We start from the raw sequence: 18,342 nt of genomic DNA on the forward strand, positions 1-18,342 counted from the left end.
GCGCCAATCAGTTCGTAGGATCGACTGCCTACGTCTGGCTAGCGCGGACGCGCGTCTGCGCGTGTGTGCAAACCGGGACCACTCTGCGATACAAGTACCGAGAAGATGGAGCAAACACTATGTATATATATATATATATATATATATATATATATATATATATATATATATATATTGTTATCGCCATATTAATATGGCAGTCTTATAGATATAAGACTAAAAGCTGTCGCTGATTAGCTCCATGAGGCCATCGCCTTAAGATACCTATTAGTCTTATATCTATAAGACTGCCATATTAATATGGCGATAACAATTAATTTCCAGTAACGCTGCCGTAATCTCTTTTAGAGAGACTTAGTAATTTTAATATTTCTATTTTATATATATATATATATTATATATATATATATATATATATATATATATATATATATATATATCTATATATATATATATATATATATATATCGCTTAAGTGCAAAACTGCTGACTGATAACTGATGAGGACTTGGTGACCATCTGTGTCTGTTTCCCGTTTGTTTGTACATTTATCATGTTTTTAATTCGTGTGTGTGTAGTGGCTTCACGCAAGCATAGCGTGGATTCGATCCTCGATAGCCAAATTTCACTTAACAGTTCAACAGGACTTTTCTCGCGGTAAAACAATAATTTTTTCTGTGAGTGACAGCAGTTACATTTACCATATGCCTTCGCTAAGTATAATGTCTTTGCCACTTGCCCCTTCTAACCTCTTCTAGGCCACCAAAAGCCAGTTAACTGACCGCCAACGAAATCTGTCGTTCTCAACAATATGTCTATCCTTCTGGTTGGTTTTGGATAGTTATAAAAACAAGAACTCCGTAAGCAAAAGTTAGGGAGAACCGAGTCTGGCTGACCGGCTGAACAAAACGCCGTCTCTCAAGGAAAAGGTACAAAAGGACAACTATGGTAACTCACCAACGAAGCAGTTATTTCGTCACACTACTCTCACTTTCACGAACTCACTTTCTTTTCTCTGTAGAATTACCATATCTCTCTATATATACTACTATGATAATGTACACACATACCGGCTGAAATTAACTTTCTTTACCTTGCATGCTTTACGAACTGTGTTATACTATTACACTAGCCTACCCGACGTTCCACCATAACAGGCGTCGATTACATTGGTGACCCCGTGTTAAAGAATTGCAGCTTTCGCCTTAGTCTTCACCTTCACCTTTGCATGAACAATTGCCACATCTATCGATTACACTGTTGCCCCCGTCTAAAAACAATTGCTACTTTCTAATGCTACATGCCACTGCATTTTACTGACTTCGAACTAAAGAACTTCAGTCTTCATATCAACAGTCGCTAAACCAGAGGAAAGTAATGGCAACCTTTATCACCACCAAGATGCACCCTCGTTCCACTTGCTACAGTACATGCAAACAGAAAGCACAATACTACGATGCAATCTGCGATGCATTTCACAACAATGCCACACTGCCGATGCACAAGGAATTCGCCGACCATGAAAGCCTATAAGCGCAACATTTTGACAGCTAAGTTTGCCACCTAAGAAACTAACTGGAGGAAAATACGGAAGCCCGCACATGCAACATTTTGGCACACACACGCTTTTCGTCTCATCCCGACGTACAGACCCTTCATTGTCTACGAACTTTTGTACGTATATAAGACTCTCATATAGATTCTCAACAATTATTTTTCTTTGCATGCACATTTTTTTCCACTTTCAGCAATAGACTTTTAAGAAAGGACACTATTTTCAGCTAAGTTTGCCACCTTTAGTTTACTCATTTTTGTAATGTTCATTTCTTTTATTGCGCCACACAACGTTCATACATGTACCTGCATGCTAAGACTGTCACATTCTTGCACCACACTATGCCTTTTTTTTTTTTGCTTGTTTTTCATTCTTCCTGCGCCTTTGTAGACACAATTCATCTCTGTAAGTCACGTATACATAAAGTTGTTTGTCTCTTACAACACGCCAGCATGTCATACTTTTGCTCGTGCACATTCCAAGGCATTTAATACCTCATGCATCAGCTGACGTATCCAACACTGCCTTAATCACTGGCATATTCAACACTGTATTTGTAATCACTGCATTAGCATACTACCTCAGCATTTGCACACACACGCGCAACTCTATTATGCATCTACTGCCGGTTTTTCAACACGTCTGTGCTCCTTTCCTGACTTAATGCACGTCAGATGTCCATATGCACTCTGCGCTCATGTTAGACATAATTTTCCTCTGTTAGGCCTCTGTTTGGTCACGTAATGAATTGAGAAAATTACCTGTCTCGCGCATCACTCCAGCATGCTACGCTGTCGTTCTTGCTAACCTCAGCAATTACCCACGACAACAGCACCAGATAATATTTCACTTCCGAGAAACCTTCAAAGTATTTCACACACTGCAATCCTGCAGGAAGATCTTCGATATCATAGATTGAGAATACACTCACTCGCTCACCTGAGCTTATTTTACAGTGTATTTTAATACGTGCACCTGCACTCGAGTATATGCCCCCACGCGCTCGCACATGTTAACTCATTTTCCGTACTGCCCAGTCACTGACTGCGCACATTTTGGTACGCAAAGCGACACCGCTATTCAGACTCACTTGAATAAATATCTGTCCCATATGCATTTTAATGATCCTCTCTCCTGATATGCAAGAGTTTTCCTCAGCCATGCATTTCTTTCTCTTCCTCGATGTTTCCTTTTCTCAGAACCTCTCTGGAGGGGGGAGTGATGCAGTGGTTTCATGCAGGCATAGCGTGGATTCGATCCTCGATAGCTAAGTTTCACTTAACAGTTCAGCAGCACTTTTCTCACGGCAAAACAATATTTTTTCTGTGAGTGACAACAGTTACATTTAACTCTCTTTTCTCTGTAGCATTACCATATCTCTTTCTAGAAGCTACTATGAGATCGTGTACACACATACCGGCTGAAATTAACTCTTTTTACCTCGCATGCTTTTCCATTTATTAGTTATACATATCAACCCGTCGTGGTTTTGGATATATACAAAGTAACAGTAAATAAATATCTCTTCATGAGTTCAATAACTGTTCTTCTTTCATCTTTCACATCTTACAAATGGCAAACAACGAACTGCATTGCCGTTACATATATATATTGTGTAATATATTGTGAGTTTGATATTCTACAAAAAATAAGGGAATTCACGAATGCAGGATGACTCTGAAAAGTTTCTAAGCTGTCTTCACAGCCATCCTGCATTCGAGAATTTCTCTCTCTCTCTTTCTCTCTCTTCTCTCTCTCTCTCTCTCTCTCTCTCTGTATGTGTGTGTACATGCGCGGGCACACTTATATTGTGTATATGGGATTAGCTTATTTGTACAGCTTCTTTAACGGGTCATAATGTTGGGTCTTAAAGGTGTCTGAAATTTTTTACATCGAATTTTAATTTAAGAATTAATGTCCCCAACCACACTCTCTTAACAGCGGAAGAGAAATCAATAAATACATGCAAACCAATACAATGGCATGACATCTGCTGACTCGGTTGCCACTGAAATGTAATAAACTCAGGAAAATAAGATGTAAATCATTTGAAAATCTACGGAAATTGAGGACACGAGAAGAGAATGTTGACGATTTTGGTTGGATCCTTGGTCAAGTGATAGACTTTGGTTAGCATGGACTTGTCTCACCAATTGTAAATCCACCGACCTTTTCTGATTGATGTGTGCTCACCAAAGATATTAAGTACAACGCTACAATCGGATACGGAACTTTTGAATGAAAAATAGCACCCAACACACACACACACACACACACACATCACACACACACAAACACAACCACATACACACGTTCTTTCTCAATCAATGAAATTTTAGGCAGTTTGTCTCATCTTTATTGATTCAAATCTTTAGAAATTTTATTGTGGGTTCAACGTATTTGATTTTCTTTTCTTTTCAATGATATTAACCCAAAAATGTTCCAATAATTCGGGCAAACTTCATTTTTTTGTTTTTGGTTTTTTTTCCCTCGTAAGGGTGGCACAATCGATAGAACAGCGGAGTTTAGTTACATTCTTGTACGTTGAGAGTTCGAATTCCGCCGAGATTTGATATCATTTTACATCCTTTCTGGGTTGCAAGAATAAATTATAAGTCAAGTAGTGGGGTAGTTTCAATTGACTTTGCTGTTCTCCAAATTGTGTAGCCTTGTTATGTTGTTCATTGTTAAAATTCAAAATTTCACTTTGAACGTTGTGGCCCAAAATTTGTATCAATATTTTGTTTAATTTGATTTTGCTAAGTGATATTTTTCTAAACTTGAACTCTTCTTATTTTTAATTATTCAGTTTCAGTGGTTTGTTTTTCTTTGTTTATTGTGTAATACTTATCTAAGGCATAAATAAAATTATTTCTAAACCGTATGTTGCAATCATAGAAAAGCAAGACTTTCTGTGGGTGTTTCTTACAATAACCAGGGTATCCGCATTCTTTTAAGGTTGACATTTTGGGTAGTGGATGTCTGTTTTTTCGGAACTTATTGAACGTAATAAAGAGAGAAAATGCATCTGACTGTATTTCTGTGTGCTGTTGTATTAGATCTAAAACAGTGAAGACCATCGTGCTACTGGGAAGTAACATGGTTAAATGGAAATCTGCTACTTCGATAAAATCGAAAGTTGCAAAATATACATGAAGTTCAACATATCGATTCTCTTGAAATCTTCCCGTAATGTCAAAGGGAACAGAGTGTGTTTCCTTTGTTCTTGCTGACATGAAAGTCTTTATTTTATTCTTTAATTTCTCAGTGCCCTCCTTTTTATTTGAGACCCAATTATAAAGTCTGGTTACATTGAATTTTTTGTCCTTCTTTCCTAAATGAAATATTGTTTCTGTAAAGCTTAATCTGGGCTGCGATGTCTTTGGTTGAAGCGTATCAGAAGCAACTCCTTGAAAGGAAACTTGAGATTTATATCCACACGAACATTCTGTGACTTCGTCTATAAAACCCAGTCTATAGGCTAGATTTTCCAGGGTAATGATACCATTTTTCGTGGTACTCAACCATTTGGACAACACGTTCAACTGCAACACACTGAACGGAGCTAAAGCATCCACCTTGACGATAAATGAAAAAAGTAATTAGATCAGGAATACACTAATAATTAATCAATAGACATCGCATCGATTTTCTTTGAATACCGGGGAACGAGTTCTTTACGTGATCACTTGACACTCTAGAAATAGCAACCAACTCTATCATATCACTCTATCTTTAAAAAAGAAGGATGTATTGAATAATGTTGACCAGGATACACAATGCCTGAAAAGTGATGGGATTGTCGTGGGTGGAATACCTTTACTCAGATCCACTTGGGGATAAACAGCAACAGCAATATAATTTAACTATTTCACACGAAAATAATATTTAAACTATTTTTCTTATATGACAGTCCCTACAACTCAATAACCTTTTCACTCGTGTCCTTTGTCGATTTATTGATTCAATTATGTTAACCCTTTTAAAACGGTTGACGTAAATTTACGCACCCAATATACATGCTTTAAATCGGTCGATGTAATTATACGCCGCCTGAGTGAGTACCGGTTTCACCAGCCAATTGATAGGCCGATTAGATGTTTCATGTAAATATTTACAACCCAACAGGCTGGTCTTGCCACTCCGGCTCTGTCAACTTTGTCGTCGCATCCTGTTTCGTCGCGCCAAGCTACACCAAGCTCCACCACTTCACCAGTTGTTTCTTCCGATTTGGCTGATGAGTCGGAGAGTGAATATTTTCCTAGTCCAGAATCAGATGATTCCGATAGCAATGCTGATATTCCGGTGAATCAAAGGTACAGGTGGGCATAAAGTGAATGGCTCTGGACAACAGAATGTCGTGTGGCGAGTGAGACACAATTTCGTCCGACGGCATGGGTTCACTGGTACGCCTTGCATAAAGGCTAACCTTGAACATAGAGGTTCACCATTGGAAATCTTCCACGAGTTTTTGACGGATGAAATGTTCCAATATACAGCAGACGAAATGAATGACCATGTTGAAAACCATCCCCAGCATGTCAGACCTGGGCATGGTGGTGATTGGCTTCCAACCACAAGGGACAAATCAAAGTTCTGCTTGCCCTGCTGATACTGATGGGCATCGTGAAGAAACCGACCCTGGCATCATATTGGAATCGGAATCCAGCCACGTCGATATTTTCCGGAAATGATGCCACGTGATCGATTTTTGGCGCTTCTTTGAAATCTACATTTCAACTTAGGCGAGGGGCAGGATGACAGACTGCACAAAATAGTCCTGTCGTTGACGAAGTGGCTGAATATTTCAGAACGGTGTATGTCCCAACACAGGACATTTGTGCGGACGAGAGTTTATGGAAATTCAAGGGAAGGCTCCAATTCAGACAATACAACCCGACCAAACATGCCTGCTTTAGAGTCAAGGTTTATAAAGTATACCAGTCAACTGGCAGAACCTACAATGGTCAGGGCAGATTGGATCTTCCAGCGTCTACTCTAGCGTCAACTGACGTCGTGTTGTCGTTGAATGAAAACTTGTTTGTCGTGTTTGTCGTTGAAGACAATGCTTCAAAGAGACACAGTATGTAAAGCAAAAGGGAAACGTAAGGAAACTAGATACCATTATTTACAATGTGATATGCTACCCTGTTTTGAACTCTACCACACTTAAGTCAATTTTTGAATTCACGTGATTGTAAATACATGAAGTTGATCTCACTTGTGCTGTCGAGTGATCTTATTCAGCAATAATACCGCATGAGCATCCTGCACAGAGATGTAGTTTAGGTAAATAAACAGTACTTACACTAAAGCAGTTAACGAAAATATACGCCGAACGTTATCTCGCATTGAGTGTTGACCTCAATCGGTGCGATTACCGTTGCCGCACGCAGGCAACCGAATGAATCACTGCCGTAAACTGATAAAGGCGGCGCAAGAGTGGCTGTCTGGTAAGTAGCTTGCTAACCAACCACATGGTTCCGGGTTCAGTCCCACTGCGTGGCATCTTGGGCAAGTGTCTTCTGCTATAGCCCCGGGCCGACCAATGCCTTGTGAGTGGATTTGGTAGACGGAAACTGAAAGAAGCTTGTCGTATATATGTATATATATGTATATATGTGTGTGTGTGTGTGTTTGTGTGTGTGTGTTTGTCCCCCTAGGATTGCTTGACAACCGATGCTGGTGTGTTTACGTCCCCGTCACTTAGCGGTTCGGCAAAAGAGACTGATAGAATAAGTACTGGGCTTACAAAGAATAAGTCCCGGGGTCGATTTGCTCGACTAAAGGCGGTGCCCCAGCATGGCCGCAGTCAAATGACTGAAACAAGTAAACTAGTAAACGAGATACACTTAAACATTATCGTGCACTAATTGCTGATCCCAGCCGTCAATGCAAACTTGTTGCTTGATAGAAAAACAAAAAAAAAAAACAAAAAAAACATTGTCATGAGGTTAACTAAGCCCATTGGAAACACTATCATAGCATCTAAACTCATCTCATTCTCTGTTACCCGCTGTCCTTGTTAAACATGGTGGAAATGTTTCACAAATTTTCTGCGTCTCTCACTAAACCCACACAGTTCTGTTAACAATATTCTTGTAAGAGTAAACCAGTAACATTCCTATTCACTTTTAATTCCATCTCAAAGAATCCCATCTTTCTTTTCATATTTCATTTCTACGTTTTAACTCTTTCAAGCATTGTAATCGAAAAATAAGAATTAACTTAACTATTAATTTTTTTTATTTGCTTGTAATCATCTCATTCTGTAATTGCCAAGCTTTTTCTTCATAACTTAGAATAACGGGTTTCTTTTCAAACAATATCCCCAACAATTCCAAAATAAGGGAGACACCTACCAAGAAATGCTTCTTTAAACTCACCGAAACTTTTTCTCTTCAACAAAACAAGTCCCTAATTCTCAAACAATACAACTCTTCAACATTTCTCTCCCTGCTAGCTCTTTCGACTAGCAATCGCACAAAACAATATCTCACAGAAAGAAAATGTCTCTGCTTCTACCAAAAACTGACCTCAAATCCTCCCTTCTAATATATCAAATGATACAATCATAAACTAATAAGAATACAAGGGTGGGATGAAAAATTGATAGACTGACAATGAAGGAATGATGGTAGAGCTGTGAAATCTTGCATGCATCAATTTTAGTACTTATACTATTTTGCTCTTTTACTTGTTTCAGTCATTTGACTGTGGCCATGGTGGGGCACCACCTTTAGTCGAGCAAATCAACCCCAGGACTTATTCTTTGTAAGCCTAGTTCTTATTCTATCGGTCTCTTTTGCCGAACCGCTAAGTGACGGTGACGTAAACACACCAGCATCGGTTGTCAAGCGATGTTGGGGGGGGGGGGGAAGACACAGACACACAAACATATGCACACACACATATATATACATATATACGACGGGCTTCTTTCAGTTTCCACCTACCAAATCCACTCACAAGGCTTTGGTCGACCCGAGGATATAGTAGAAGATACTTGCCAAGGTGCCACGCAGTGGGACAGAACCCGGAACCATGTGGTTGGTAAACAAGCTACTTACCACACAGCCACTCCTACGCTTATAATAATAATTATTAATATGATTAATAATTATTAATAACTGCATTGTTCTTTCCAGGCAAACTGACATCTGACTGTTCAAAGAACACTTCAAAAGTAACTAATAGCGACTGGAAAATGGACAAAATTTGGCATCGCGGTGTTGTCAATTACCTGCAGAACAAGGGTTTAGCCCCCAAGGACATTCATGTTGACATAGTTGCTACATAAGGGGTTACACTGTAGCCTTATCATCAATAGCGGGCAGCTGAATTTAGGAAAAGAAGGGTGAGTCTTGAAGATGATCCGTGGTGTGGACGTCCTGCAACTGCCATCACCGAGAAAAATATTGATCCTGCATCTCTCGGTTAAGTCACCCCCTGTAGGCTCCGTCATTGCTCATCCCTTGAATCACAAGTTCCCTGTCGGACTGCCCCTTTCCCATGTGTCGTCAAAATTCTTCTCTTACATTTTATCAATTTCTGGTGCATCTTCGAGCTCAGTTATGTCTTTCCCACGTTTCATTAACGACTTTTACATCATCACTTTTAACCCTAAAAACTCTTGTAAATCATATCACCCTTCACTCCTCGACAGTCTTACACACGCCGGAAATATCCGCACGCAACTTATTCACTACTGAAATCATCCTTCAATTAAAATTTAAAAAACCCGTCACCTTCATCAGTGCCAACATGCACTCTTTATACAAATATAGATATTCCGACTAGATGCCCTCGACCTGGTCGCTCAATCTACTAAAAGAAGCAGTAAAATCTCCCTGAAACCACACGCTACAGCTTTAAAAAAAAATTAATTGAATAATGTAACACGGAATATTCTATTCTTGATTTTGAAAATAATGAGATGGGCTTTTCTTGGTTTGATCAATAATGAATACTTAAGATTGATCCGGGACGACTTGGGATAACACAACAACCACAAATAGCTTTCTTTCTCATGAATAACGCGCTTGATAAAACTTTCACTCGCCAACAAGCTAGAGCCCTCTTCACACTTATGTGCTGTATCAGCTCTCAGTATCTTCTACAACTGCTACACAGTTTATGCTCCTCTGAATTAGCTAGTGGGTAAAATACCGTTAAGATTCACCCAATAATCTCTCTCTTGTCATTGTCTCGTACATGCATGTGTTCTAGATGGAACAATTGTACAGTGTACATAGTTATCTGTCGCCGAAAGGTGTTCGCTAAATATTTTCGTAAGGAAGGTCATAAGTGTGCCAGCAGTATACCTAACCCATTTTAAATTATGGCCTTGCTGGAATGTGACTAACTCCAGGAAACATGAGTGTTCTACTGGAAGTGTTCTACTATTTCCTGAGCATTGGGCACTGAAAGCGACAGGTAAATTAAGAATTCTGTTTCATACAATTCCTTCTTTCTTCAAGCCGTTCCTTTCATTGCTTCTACTGATTCCTATATTGGTATCCCCTCACATAGTGAGTTGCTCCGAGATCACTTGGTAACTTAAGATTATTCTCTTTTTAAATGGTGTTGTTGACGCTGTTGTTGTTGTTTAACCTTAAGTCATTCCTGACGATGCAAATCTATGATCAAAAGCAATCCAATTGTGACTATTCCGTCTTTCTGTATATGTAGGGTTAGATTATCCAATGTATACTTCTTGTTTTAAGGAGTGATTTGAGGGAATTTAACAGTTATTTGAAGCAGGTCAAGATACATCGTAAAGACTTCGCCGTTGACTCGTTTAGTGGAGATCTGATACTCCCGTAGTTCTCCACAATCTTTATAACGATGAAGGACACATTATAAACTGATGAGATAAAAGATAAAATGGTCACAGTTAGACTGTCTTTGAATATTGGTCTGATAGATCACAACTGACTTGGAGAGTAGCAAAAACAACAACAACAATGTTGTACAATATTAACTTTCATTCGTTATTCTGAGTTCGAATTTCGGTTACATCCATATAAGGTTTCAGCCATCCACCCTTATTGTTTTTTAACCCAAATCAGACTAATCCATATATTGGAATCTTCTCCATCTGTTCTTTATTCATTTATTTATTTACTTTTACATCTAGTACCTTACTGTCATTGATATACAAAAACATTTTAACGAGCTTATAAAAACATGAGGGTTGTCTTGTCCCAAAAGAAAACTCAGAAAGATTTGATCAGCTTCGAGAGGTCTCTCTTTTGGACTCTGAAGGGAAGATCGTTTTGGGCTATCATTGCCAACGAGTACATTGACACGAGTGTCCAGAAAGAACGGGTCCCAAGCTACTCTGTATATCTCGAACACACATCAGCGAGCAGCCATGTCATTAAGGAAGTTATTTCTTTATTACCCACAAGGGGCTAAACATAGAGGGGGCAAACAAGGACAGACAAAGAGATTAAGTCGATTACATCGACCCCAGTGCGTAACTGGTGCTTATTTAGTCGACCCCGAAAGGATGAAAGGCAAAGCCTACCTCAGCGGAATTTGAACTCAGAACGTAACGGCAGATGAAATACCGCTAAGTATATCGCCCGGCGCGATAACGATTCTGCCAGCTCGCCGCACATGTCATTAAGGAAGTAAAGAGGAACAAGAACTCACTCTCCGTTGTATGGTTGGATATTTTTAAGGTGTACCCAAGTGTGCCGCACCAGCTTCTCTAAAGTGCATTGGAATACTACCAAGTACCTACAGAGGTAATCAGACTCATAATGTCCCTCATGGATTCACTGAGGATGAGATTCATCGTGAGAAATTTCACCACTAAATAGTAGCCATTGGAAAAAGGTATTATGGCAGGGTGCATAATTTCCATAGTGCCGTTTCCGGTGGCCATGAATCTACTGCTTAAAGGTAGGATGGCAGCAGTTGAGAGGTTCCGAAATTGACTGAAGCACGGGAAATCCGGTTTGCAGGGTGTTTATAGACGACGTAACGGTCATGACACCAAGAATAGAAGGGACACGGCGGACATTGTCACGCCTGAAGTTCAACCCAGTGAAATTTCGAGACCCGAATATCCATAAAGAAAACTGACAAATGATACCTTCAACATTCAGAACTCTGAAATTACGACAATCCAAGAAAAAGTAGTCCGTGCCTTGGGAAAAGTTACGATCATACATTTAAGGATATTACAATTTTTGAAGACACCGAAACCCAACTAGGCAACTGGCTAAAAGCAGTTGATAAAAGCTAGCTACTTAGATGGTTCAAAGTATGGCGCTTCCAATATAGCATCAGACTCAAATTTCAGCGACTATTTTTGCTTTATGGTTTTCCCATGACTTGGGTAGAGGTAATGGAAAAGTTGTGCAGTAAGTTCGTGTTCGCATTCCCCCAAATTTCAGCTCAATCTGTATAGCAAGACTTCTAAGCTTCGCATACCAATTTCATCAGTGCTGGAGGAATTCAACACCTCAAAGACAAGAGCAACCACCACATAGCTCCTGCTTGAGGATGAGAAAGTCAGACACACCAACAAGACCATAAAGTTTTGGCAGAAAATGGAAACCCCAAGAAGCTGTGTAGGAAGCAAATATATACAGGAAGTATCAGGTGAATGTTGGAGTAATCTGTTAAGGACGGCTGGGACTTGGCAATTACAGTACCAAGAAGTGAGAAAACAACAATACCAGAGGCAAGAGAAAGCCCATAGTGCAAAGGGTCCGTGACTTAACTGAGGAAGACCGACAGTTGAAAGCAGGAGAGCTTGTCCACCAGGGTAAATGGAAGTAATGGAACTAGGAACTTGAGCACCTACTGTGGAAAGAACTCTGGAGCACTGGCCAGGGAAGATTGTCCTTTTTCCTTCGTGTTATCACTGGCCTGTTGCCAACCCCAAATAACCTTAAAATATGGGGCAAATTTTTTTAAAAACCATCTTGCAGGTAGTGCGAAGCAACTCTGCACCCTGAACTACATTTTTACCAGATACTCTTGGGCACTAGGAGAAGGCCTATACAAGTTAAGACGTGACAAGTTTCTTGCAGAAATTACCAAGTGGGCTGATCTGCAAAGGGACAGGCTCAATAAATACCAACCACTACCACCAAAGCGTATGAAATTCCTAAAGGAAGGTAACAAAGCTCCCAAGATGAAAGTAAAGGAAGGGGGCCCTTTTTCTATTTTGTGCTCAGCCTCAAACTGAGAGATGCGAGTGAATCTAAGGGTCAGATTTTTCTTCTCAAAGGAGGCAGTGGTAATATCCCCTCGAGCAGATATGGTCCTGCTCTCCAGGAATACAAAAATAATCATCGTAGTCGAACTCACAGTGCCCTGGGAGGGCAGTCTCAACATTTCTCATCAGGTAACGAAATCGAAATATCAGGACTTTGTCGACAAGGTCCTTATCAAGGGTTGGCATGTGGCCTCATCCCCACTGAAGTCGGCTGTTGCGGATTTCCATCTAAGATCAGTGCGCTATGTCTTGCAGAAGATAGAGTTGGAGCTAAAACAACCGAAGAAAGCCATCAAGGAAATATGCTCCGCAGCTGAAACAACCTCAAGATGACTATGATTGAAAAGAGACTGAAAATGGAACACTTCAGTAGATATAGAGGGAGAAGTCTAGACGTCGAGGAGTTGAGTAGAGGTCATCTGAACGTGCGATATAATAGCTTGTGACCCTGAGATACCTACTGACGATACAGAAGGGTTTCCAGCATTGCAATAGATCTTAAACAGCTTGCAAAACTTTTGAGTAGCTTCTGCAGTTTGTGCATTGGGCAAAACATCTCTGATATAAATTTCATCTATCTCGAGGGACCTTTCTTATTGCGGCCGAAGGCAACGTGTCTTTAGACCCACGTTTAATAAAATAATTTTCATCCTTCAACCGTCTTTTTAGAGAATATTCTTATTGTAAACATCAACTCTGTTCTGATTTATGCGTAAGAAACGTTTCAGCTCATATCTTTTGACTATTCCATTATTCTCAATTCACCCACCTAACATACATAAAATAAATTCTACATTATGCACATATTAAAATGTTTACTGTTATTAATATTGTTGAAGCTAATTGTTTCTTCTTAACTTACTATTACTATCGATCATTTAACAGGTTAATTATAACATGACTACAAACGGTATATTCGTGAGCCCAACGCCCTAACCACCAGTGGCCAGGTTGTCACTCATCTGTCTCGTTTTATGACTACGAAGATGACTCATGAGTTCAGCTTTACTGAGGCAGGGTCTTGCACAGACATTGCATGTCAGAATCAAAGGAAGACCCTTCTCTTCTGGAAGTGTAATAGCTATGCCCTTCCTGATATCCCTCCTTACTTTCTCATGTGCAATCTACATATTGGCATATATACACACATTGTGTGTATCTGTGCAATAGAGAGGGAAATTAAAACTGCATATGTTGTGAACTTAGAATATGTGTTTATTAATAAAGGTTTAATAACGATAATCATTTATTCATACGAACGTAACTGATATGAAATATGTCATAAATAACAGTGACAATCAAAATATACACAGCCGGAAGTTGTTGTTGACAAACAACAGCAGTAATTGTATTCACCTCAATAGACGTCGTTGATTGGTTGAAATTGCCGAAATACGAGAAATTTAACAACAAATATCTTACAAACTACAGAATTTTCTCAAGAACGCCAAGAGAAAAAGATGTTTAATGTGACACATTCTACCAGTATACGAAGTTTAAAAGTGTTTAGTTTACAAAATATTATTTTCTAAATCTGCCGATCAAAGTGAAAAGATCCCACTCACCAATAACTCAGAAGGTTTATATCTATGGGGGATATTCCTGTCTTGTGGTGGCTCTTAGAATCATATCTTGTTGCAGACGTTACACATACTATTGTTTAATTTAGAAGTTGCTGTTCTAGAAATAACCATACTGCCCTTTAGTTCCAGAAAAACTGTATTTAAGACAATATTATCCAAAGTGTACTTCCTATTTGTAAAATAGTAAGTTGTAATTTAGGGAGATTTGGCTACTATTTAGAGCAGGTCAAGAGACGAAGTAGAGGCTCGCAACACGTTACCTTGTGCAAGAAGTTGCTAAGGAGCTGGAATTGTGACATCGTGTTTTAAGTGAACGGAATCAACATCCTGTTTCCTTTGTAGCGAATCTTGTATGCATGAAGTGGATTCGATCCACCATAGCCAATTTTAAATTAAGACTACCACAAAACTTTTCCCACGGTAGAACAATGGTTTTTCTCAGACAGCAGTTTTACATTTTCCAGATGCCTTTAGCTAGGCCGAAGCAATGTCTTCACCACTTGACCCTTTCTAACCTCTTCTACCTCACCAAAAGCTAGAATAGATAACAAGACCACCAACTAAATCTATTGTTCTCAATGTATATCTAGCCTTCTGGATCTTTATATAAGCAAACACACCCCAAGCAAAAAAGAGTTAGTAACTTGTCGGCAACTGAACGAGGCAGTTCATGACGATTCAATTAGTAAGGAAAGGACTGCTAGGATATAATGGTCAGAGAGAGAAATAAAAATTCCTACCAGCAACTTCAGACAACGTCCCACACTCTCTCACTCTCACTAGCTCGAATTCTGTTCTCTTACAACATCATTCTGTCTGTCTCCACAATTACTACTAAACAATGAAGAGAACCCAAACTCAAACATTCTACCGCATCTAACTTTCGCATGCTTTTGGATTTATCAACCTGCCCGTCGAGGCAAGGTATTGTAACGTAACGGTAAATAAACATTTCCATAAAACTTCATGCATTGTTCATCTTACACATTTTACAACTTGCCGTTTTTAATAACAAACTCTTATCGTCACAACTCGCTGCCTCCGACTTATCATAACAATATTTACAAATCAATTCCTCCCGCTACAGTCGGTTACCGTCGACTTCAACTAAATACTTTATCGTTACTAAACAATTTCTCCCGATACAACGTGCAATAATAACAACAAATAATTATCATCACACCAGCCGACTTCGACATCATCTGTCACAACTGCTGACCACAACATCAACATTGTATTGTTTACAAATCTGTTTCAACTGTTACACCTTTATACGTTTGAAGAACATCACTGCCTCCCTTGGAAGAGGAGTTTTGAACAGCACAATGTCCCAATCCGCTAGTCTGTGGCCCAGAATGCGTAAATATGAAAAAAAAAATGATGTTATAATGGTAGGTAGCATCACAGAGTAAGAAGTTATAACTACAGGCATATCACAACCGCAAAATGGCTTCAGATTTTATTATTTCATTTCATATATTTTATTGAAGCCGCTAATGCTCTTGGGAAAGCATATACATCACAGCATTTTATTTTCTCATTCTTAAAATATAGGGATTTCTTGCACTGACAAAATACCACACTATTTTTATAATAGAGGTAAAGACGCCTTAATCAGTATCAATACTTATTTTATCGATACTGGAAGGATATAAAACAAAGTCGACTTCGGTATAATTTGAACTTAGATCATAAAAAGGATCTTTTCTGTTGCTGTCACAGTTTTTAAATTTTAAAATAAAGTGAACATTTTCAAATCGGGTATATAGATGTAATTTTTCACGCTGACTCTAAGAAATCTTGAAATTTTAATGAACAAAGTCATGTGAAATGTTGAAACAGGCATGTAAACAATATAAAAAGGTAAAAATACCCTCCACAAGTTACTGAAAATTGCGGTTGCCTGAAGAACCGACTGACGTATGTATCCTCTACTGTCGCGACTATGAGACATGGCACCGCATAAAGAAAAGCATGCCTGGTTTACAACACACTCCTCCGAAAACCCACTGCTCAGGTAGCAAGCTTCCTTCCTCGGTTGCATTTATGTCTTCAGAAGAGTGTTTCATCTATCTCAATAATTTTCCCAGGATCGCCTATCTGAACTGGGTTATAGAGCAGGTCCTCCACACACATTTCACGAACATAGCTGTTGTAATCAGCAGCTGTGCAGTGGCTCGTCCCCAGTTCTTGCAAGTAAGAAACCGCATCCTCCTCGATTTTCAACTTCTCCATCATATTCGGAAGGTTAAACGAGATGGCTGCGGACATTCTTAGTTGGAAAGGTCCAGAAAAATACATGGTTCAAAAATTATGAAAATGAGGACAGCCCTCGAAAATATCTGTTTGTTTTTCAAAAAAAAAAGAAAAAAAAGAGCACAGGTGAAAATTACAAAAATGAGATAGTATAAATCTTCAGAAAATAGGCGCTTATCAAAGAAAATTGACAGGTAAAGACAATACGCGTGATTGTAGTAATTTATGCAAACTATACTTTGGTTTGTTACTGGGGAATAAACACCTATATGTCTATGGCTTTCGATTGGCTAAAATTACCCCAAATTTGCAAATTTTAAAAGCTATTAACTTTTTATTTATTAATTTATTACAAAAATGAATTTCATTTCCATAGTTAGCATAAAAAATTACACCAGTACATCAAATTTGAAACCAATTGGAACAAAATTAAAAGAAGTGAAAACTAATAGCAACAGAAAACATCCTGTAAAAGAACGTAACATGGCAGTGTGTCCTACGTTCTACTGATTTTGCCATACAGAAGATGATGTTTCGAGTACGACAGATGACAGAGAAAAGTTACAGTAGGGATGGATGAAAAAAGGAAGACATATTAAATACCGTACCATTCCATAAATGAACTGTTTGCGTGTAATTGGATAAGCACCATTTTTCGTCATAACATAAAACAAGGGAACTATTCGGCTTGTTTTGTACAGTGACCAGGAAATGAATTGTAAAGTCAAAGCTTGTAACTTATTCTCATCCGACAGATACGACTTGACTGCGTTCTGAAAGTCTAAAAGATTTTGTTCTTTTTTAGTTTTTCTCGTTTTTCCTTTGGTTTTCTTTTTCTTTCCTTCCGTAGATAGTTGGCTATCATTTTGTGGGACAATTGCTTTCACGTCAGTTGCACCTAATAATTTCTTTGCGTTAAACAAAAAGACTTTCTTTAAATCTATGTCATATCCCTGTCTGAAAATGTTTTCCCTTGAAACACTTTTCGAGTCGTCAACAGAACTTCTAGGAGTCGCTTCAGTTTGTGCGGCTTTCAAAACAGCTGGCATCGTCTGGTTTTATGTATAAAAACCTGTTCTCTTTTTCTTTCCCAGGTTAGAACCTAGGAATATACGTGTGTGTGCGTGTGTGCGTGTAATATATATCTGTAAAGATCTCGAAATACAAAAGTCTGCTGATTAAATTAATTTTCTAAAAGGAAGCCAGATTTTCTAATTTTCAAGCGGTGCATGAAGGGAACCTCCACAAGTTACATCAATGAACTTCAAAAGTTACCAAAGAAATAGCACGAAATTACTACTGTTGCTGCAACAACAAGAAGTAGTAGTTATTAATTATGAGAATTAAGCGTCGTTGAATATATTAGCAATCTCTAAAAGAGAAATCTTATGACGTCATAAATGCATTAAAAAAATTTTGGTATAAAGAAAGAAAGAAAGAAAGAAGTGAAATGAATTGATGTCAACTCATTAGAACAAATCATTGATAAAAATGGTCGTCGAGCAGAACCGTCGAAGGCAGATGCGATTGAAAATATTCCCCCTCCGACAAATATATCTACCTTACAAACTATTATCAAATTTATACACCAAATATGCACAAGATAAGAGCTCCATTAATGATTACATATAAAACCACCTCACAGATATTTGTTGCACGTCGACGTAGAACACATAATTCTAGACATGCTGGTTCGTGCTTGACTCACA

The 18,342-nt window shown here is 38.7% G+C and overlaps 1 protein-coding gene across 1 annotated transcript; it reads right to left on the bottom strand.

Annotated features, from left to right (window-relative positions):
* Positions 1 to 3,894: 3,894 nt before the first annotated feature.
* Positions 3,895 to 17,479, bottom strand: LOC118764690. Its single transcript, XM_036505689.1, has 2 exons — positions 17,242 to 17,479; positions 3,895 to 5,133 (listed from the first exon to the last, which is right to left on the bottom strand). The coding sequence occupies exons 1-2, from the start codon at positions 17,293 to 17,295 to the stop codon at positions 4,357 to 4,359; spliced, it is 831 nt and encodes a 276-aa protein (XP_036361582.1). The 5' UTR covers positions 17,296 to 17,479; the 3' UTR covers positions 3,895 to 4,356.
* Between the last annotated feature and the right edge of the window lie 863 nt (positions 17,480 to 18,342).

The sequence above is a fragment of the Octopus sinensis genome, linkage group LG9 (assembly GCF_006345805.1).
Source record: "Octopus sinensis linkage group LG9, ASM634580v1, whole genome shotgun sequence".
Classification (NCBI taxonomy): domain Eukaryota; kingdom Metazoa; phylum Mollusca; class Cephalopoda; order Octopoda; family Octopodidae; genus Octopus; species Octopus sinensis.

Excerpts from the sequence above, each read along its gene's own strand:
- LOC118764690 (XM_036505689.1), bottom strand. The coding sequence starts at position 17,295 with ATGACGAAAAATGGTGCTTATCCAATTACACGCAAACAGTTCATTTAT. Across the intron at positions 5,134-17,241 it reads AACAGTTCATTTATGGAATG|GTGGATGCTTTAGCTCCGTT; the intron begins GTACGGTATTTA and ends TTTATCGTCAAG.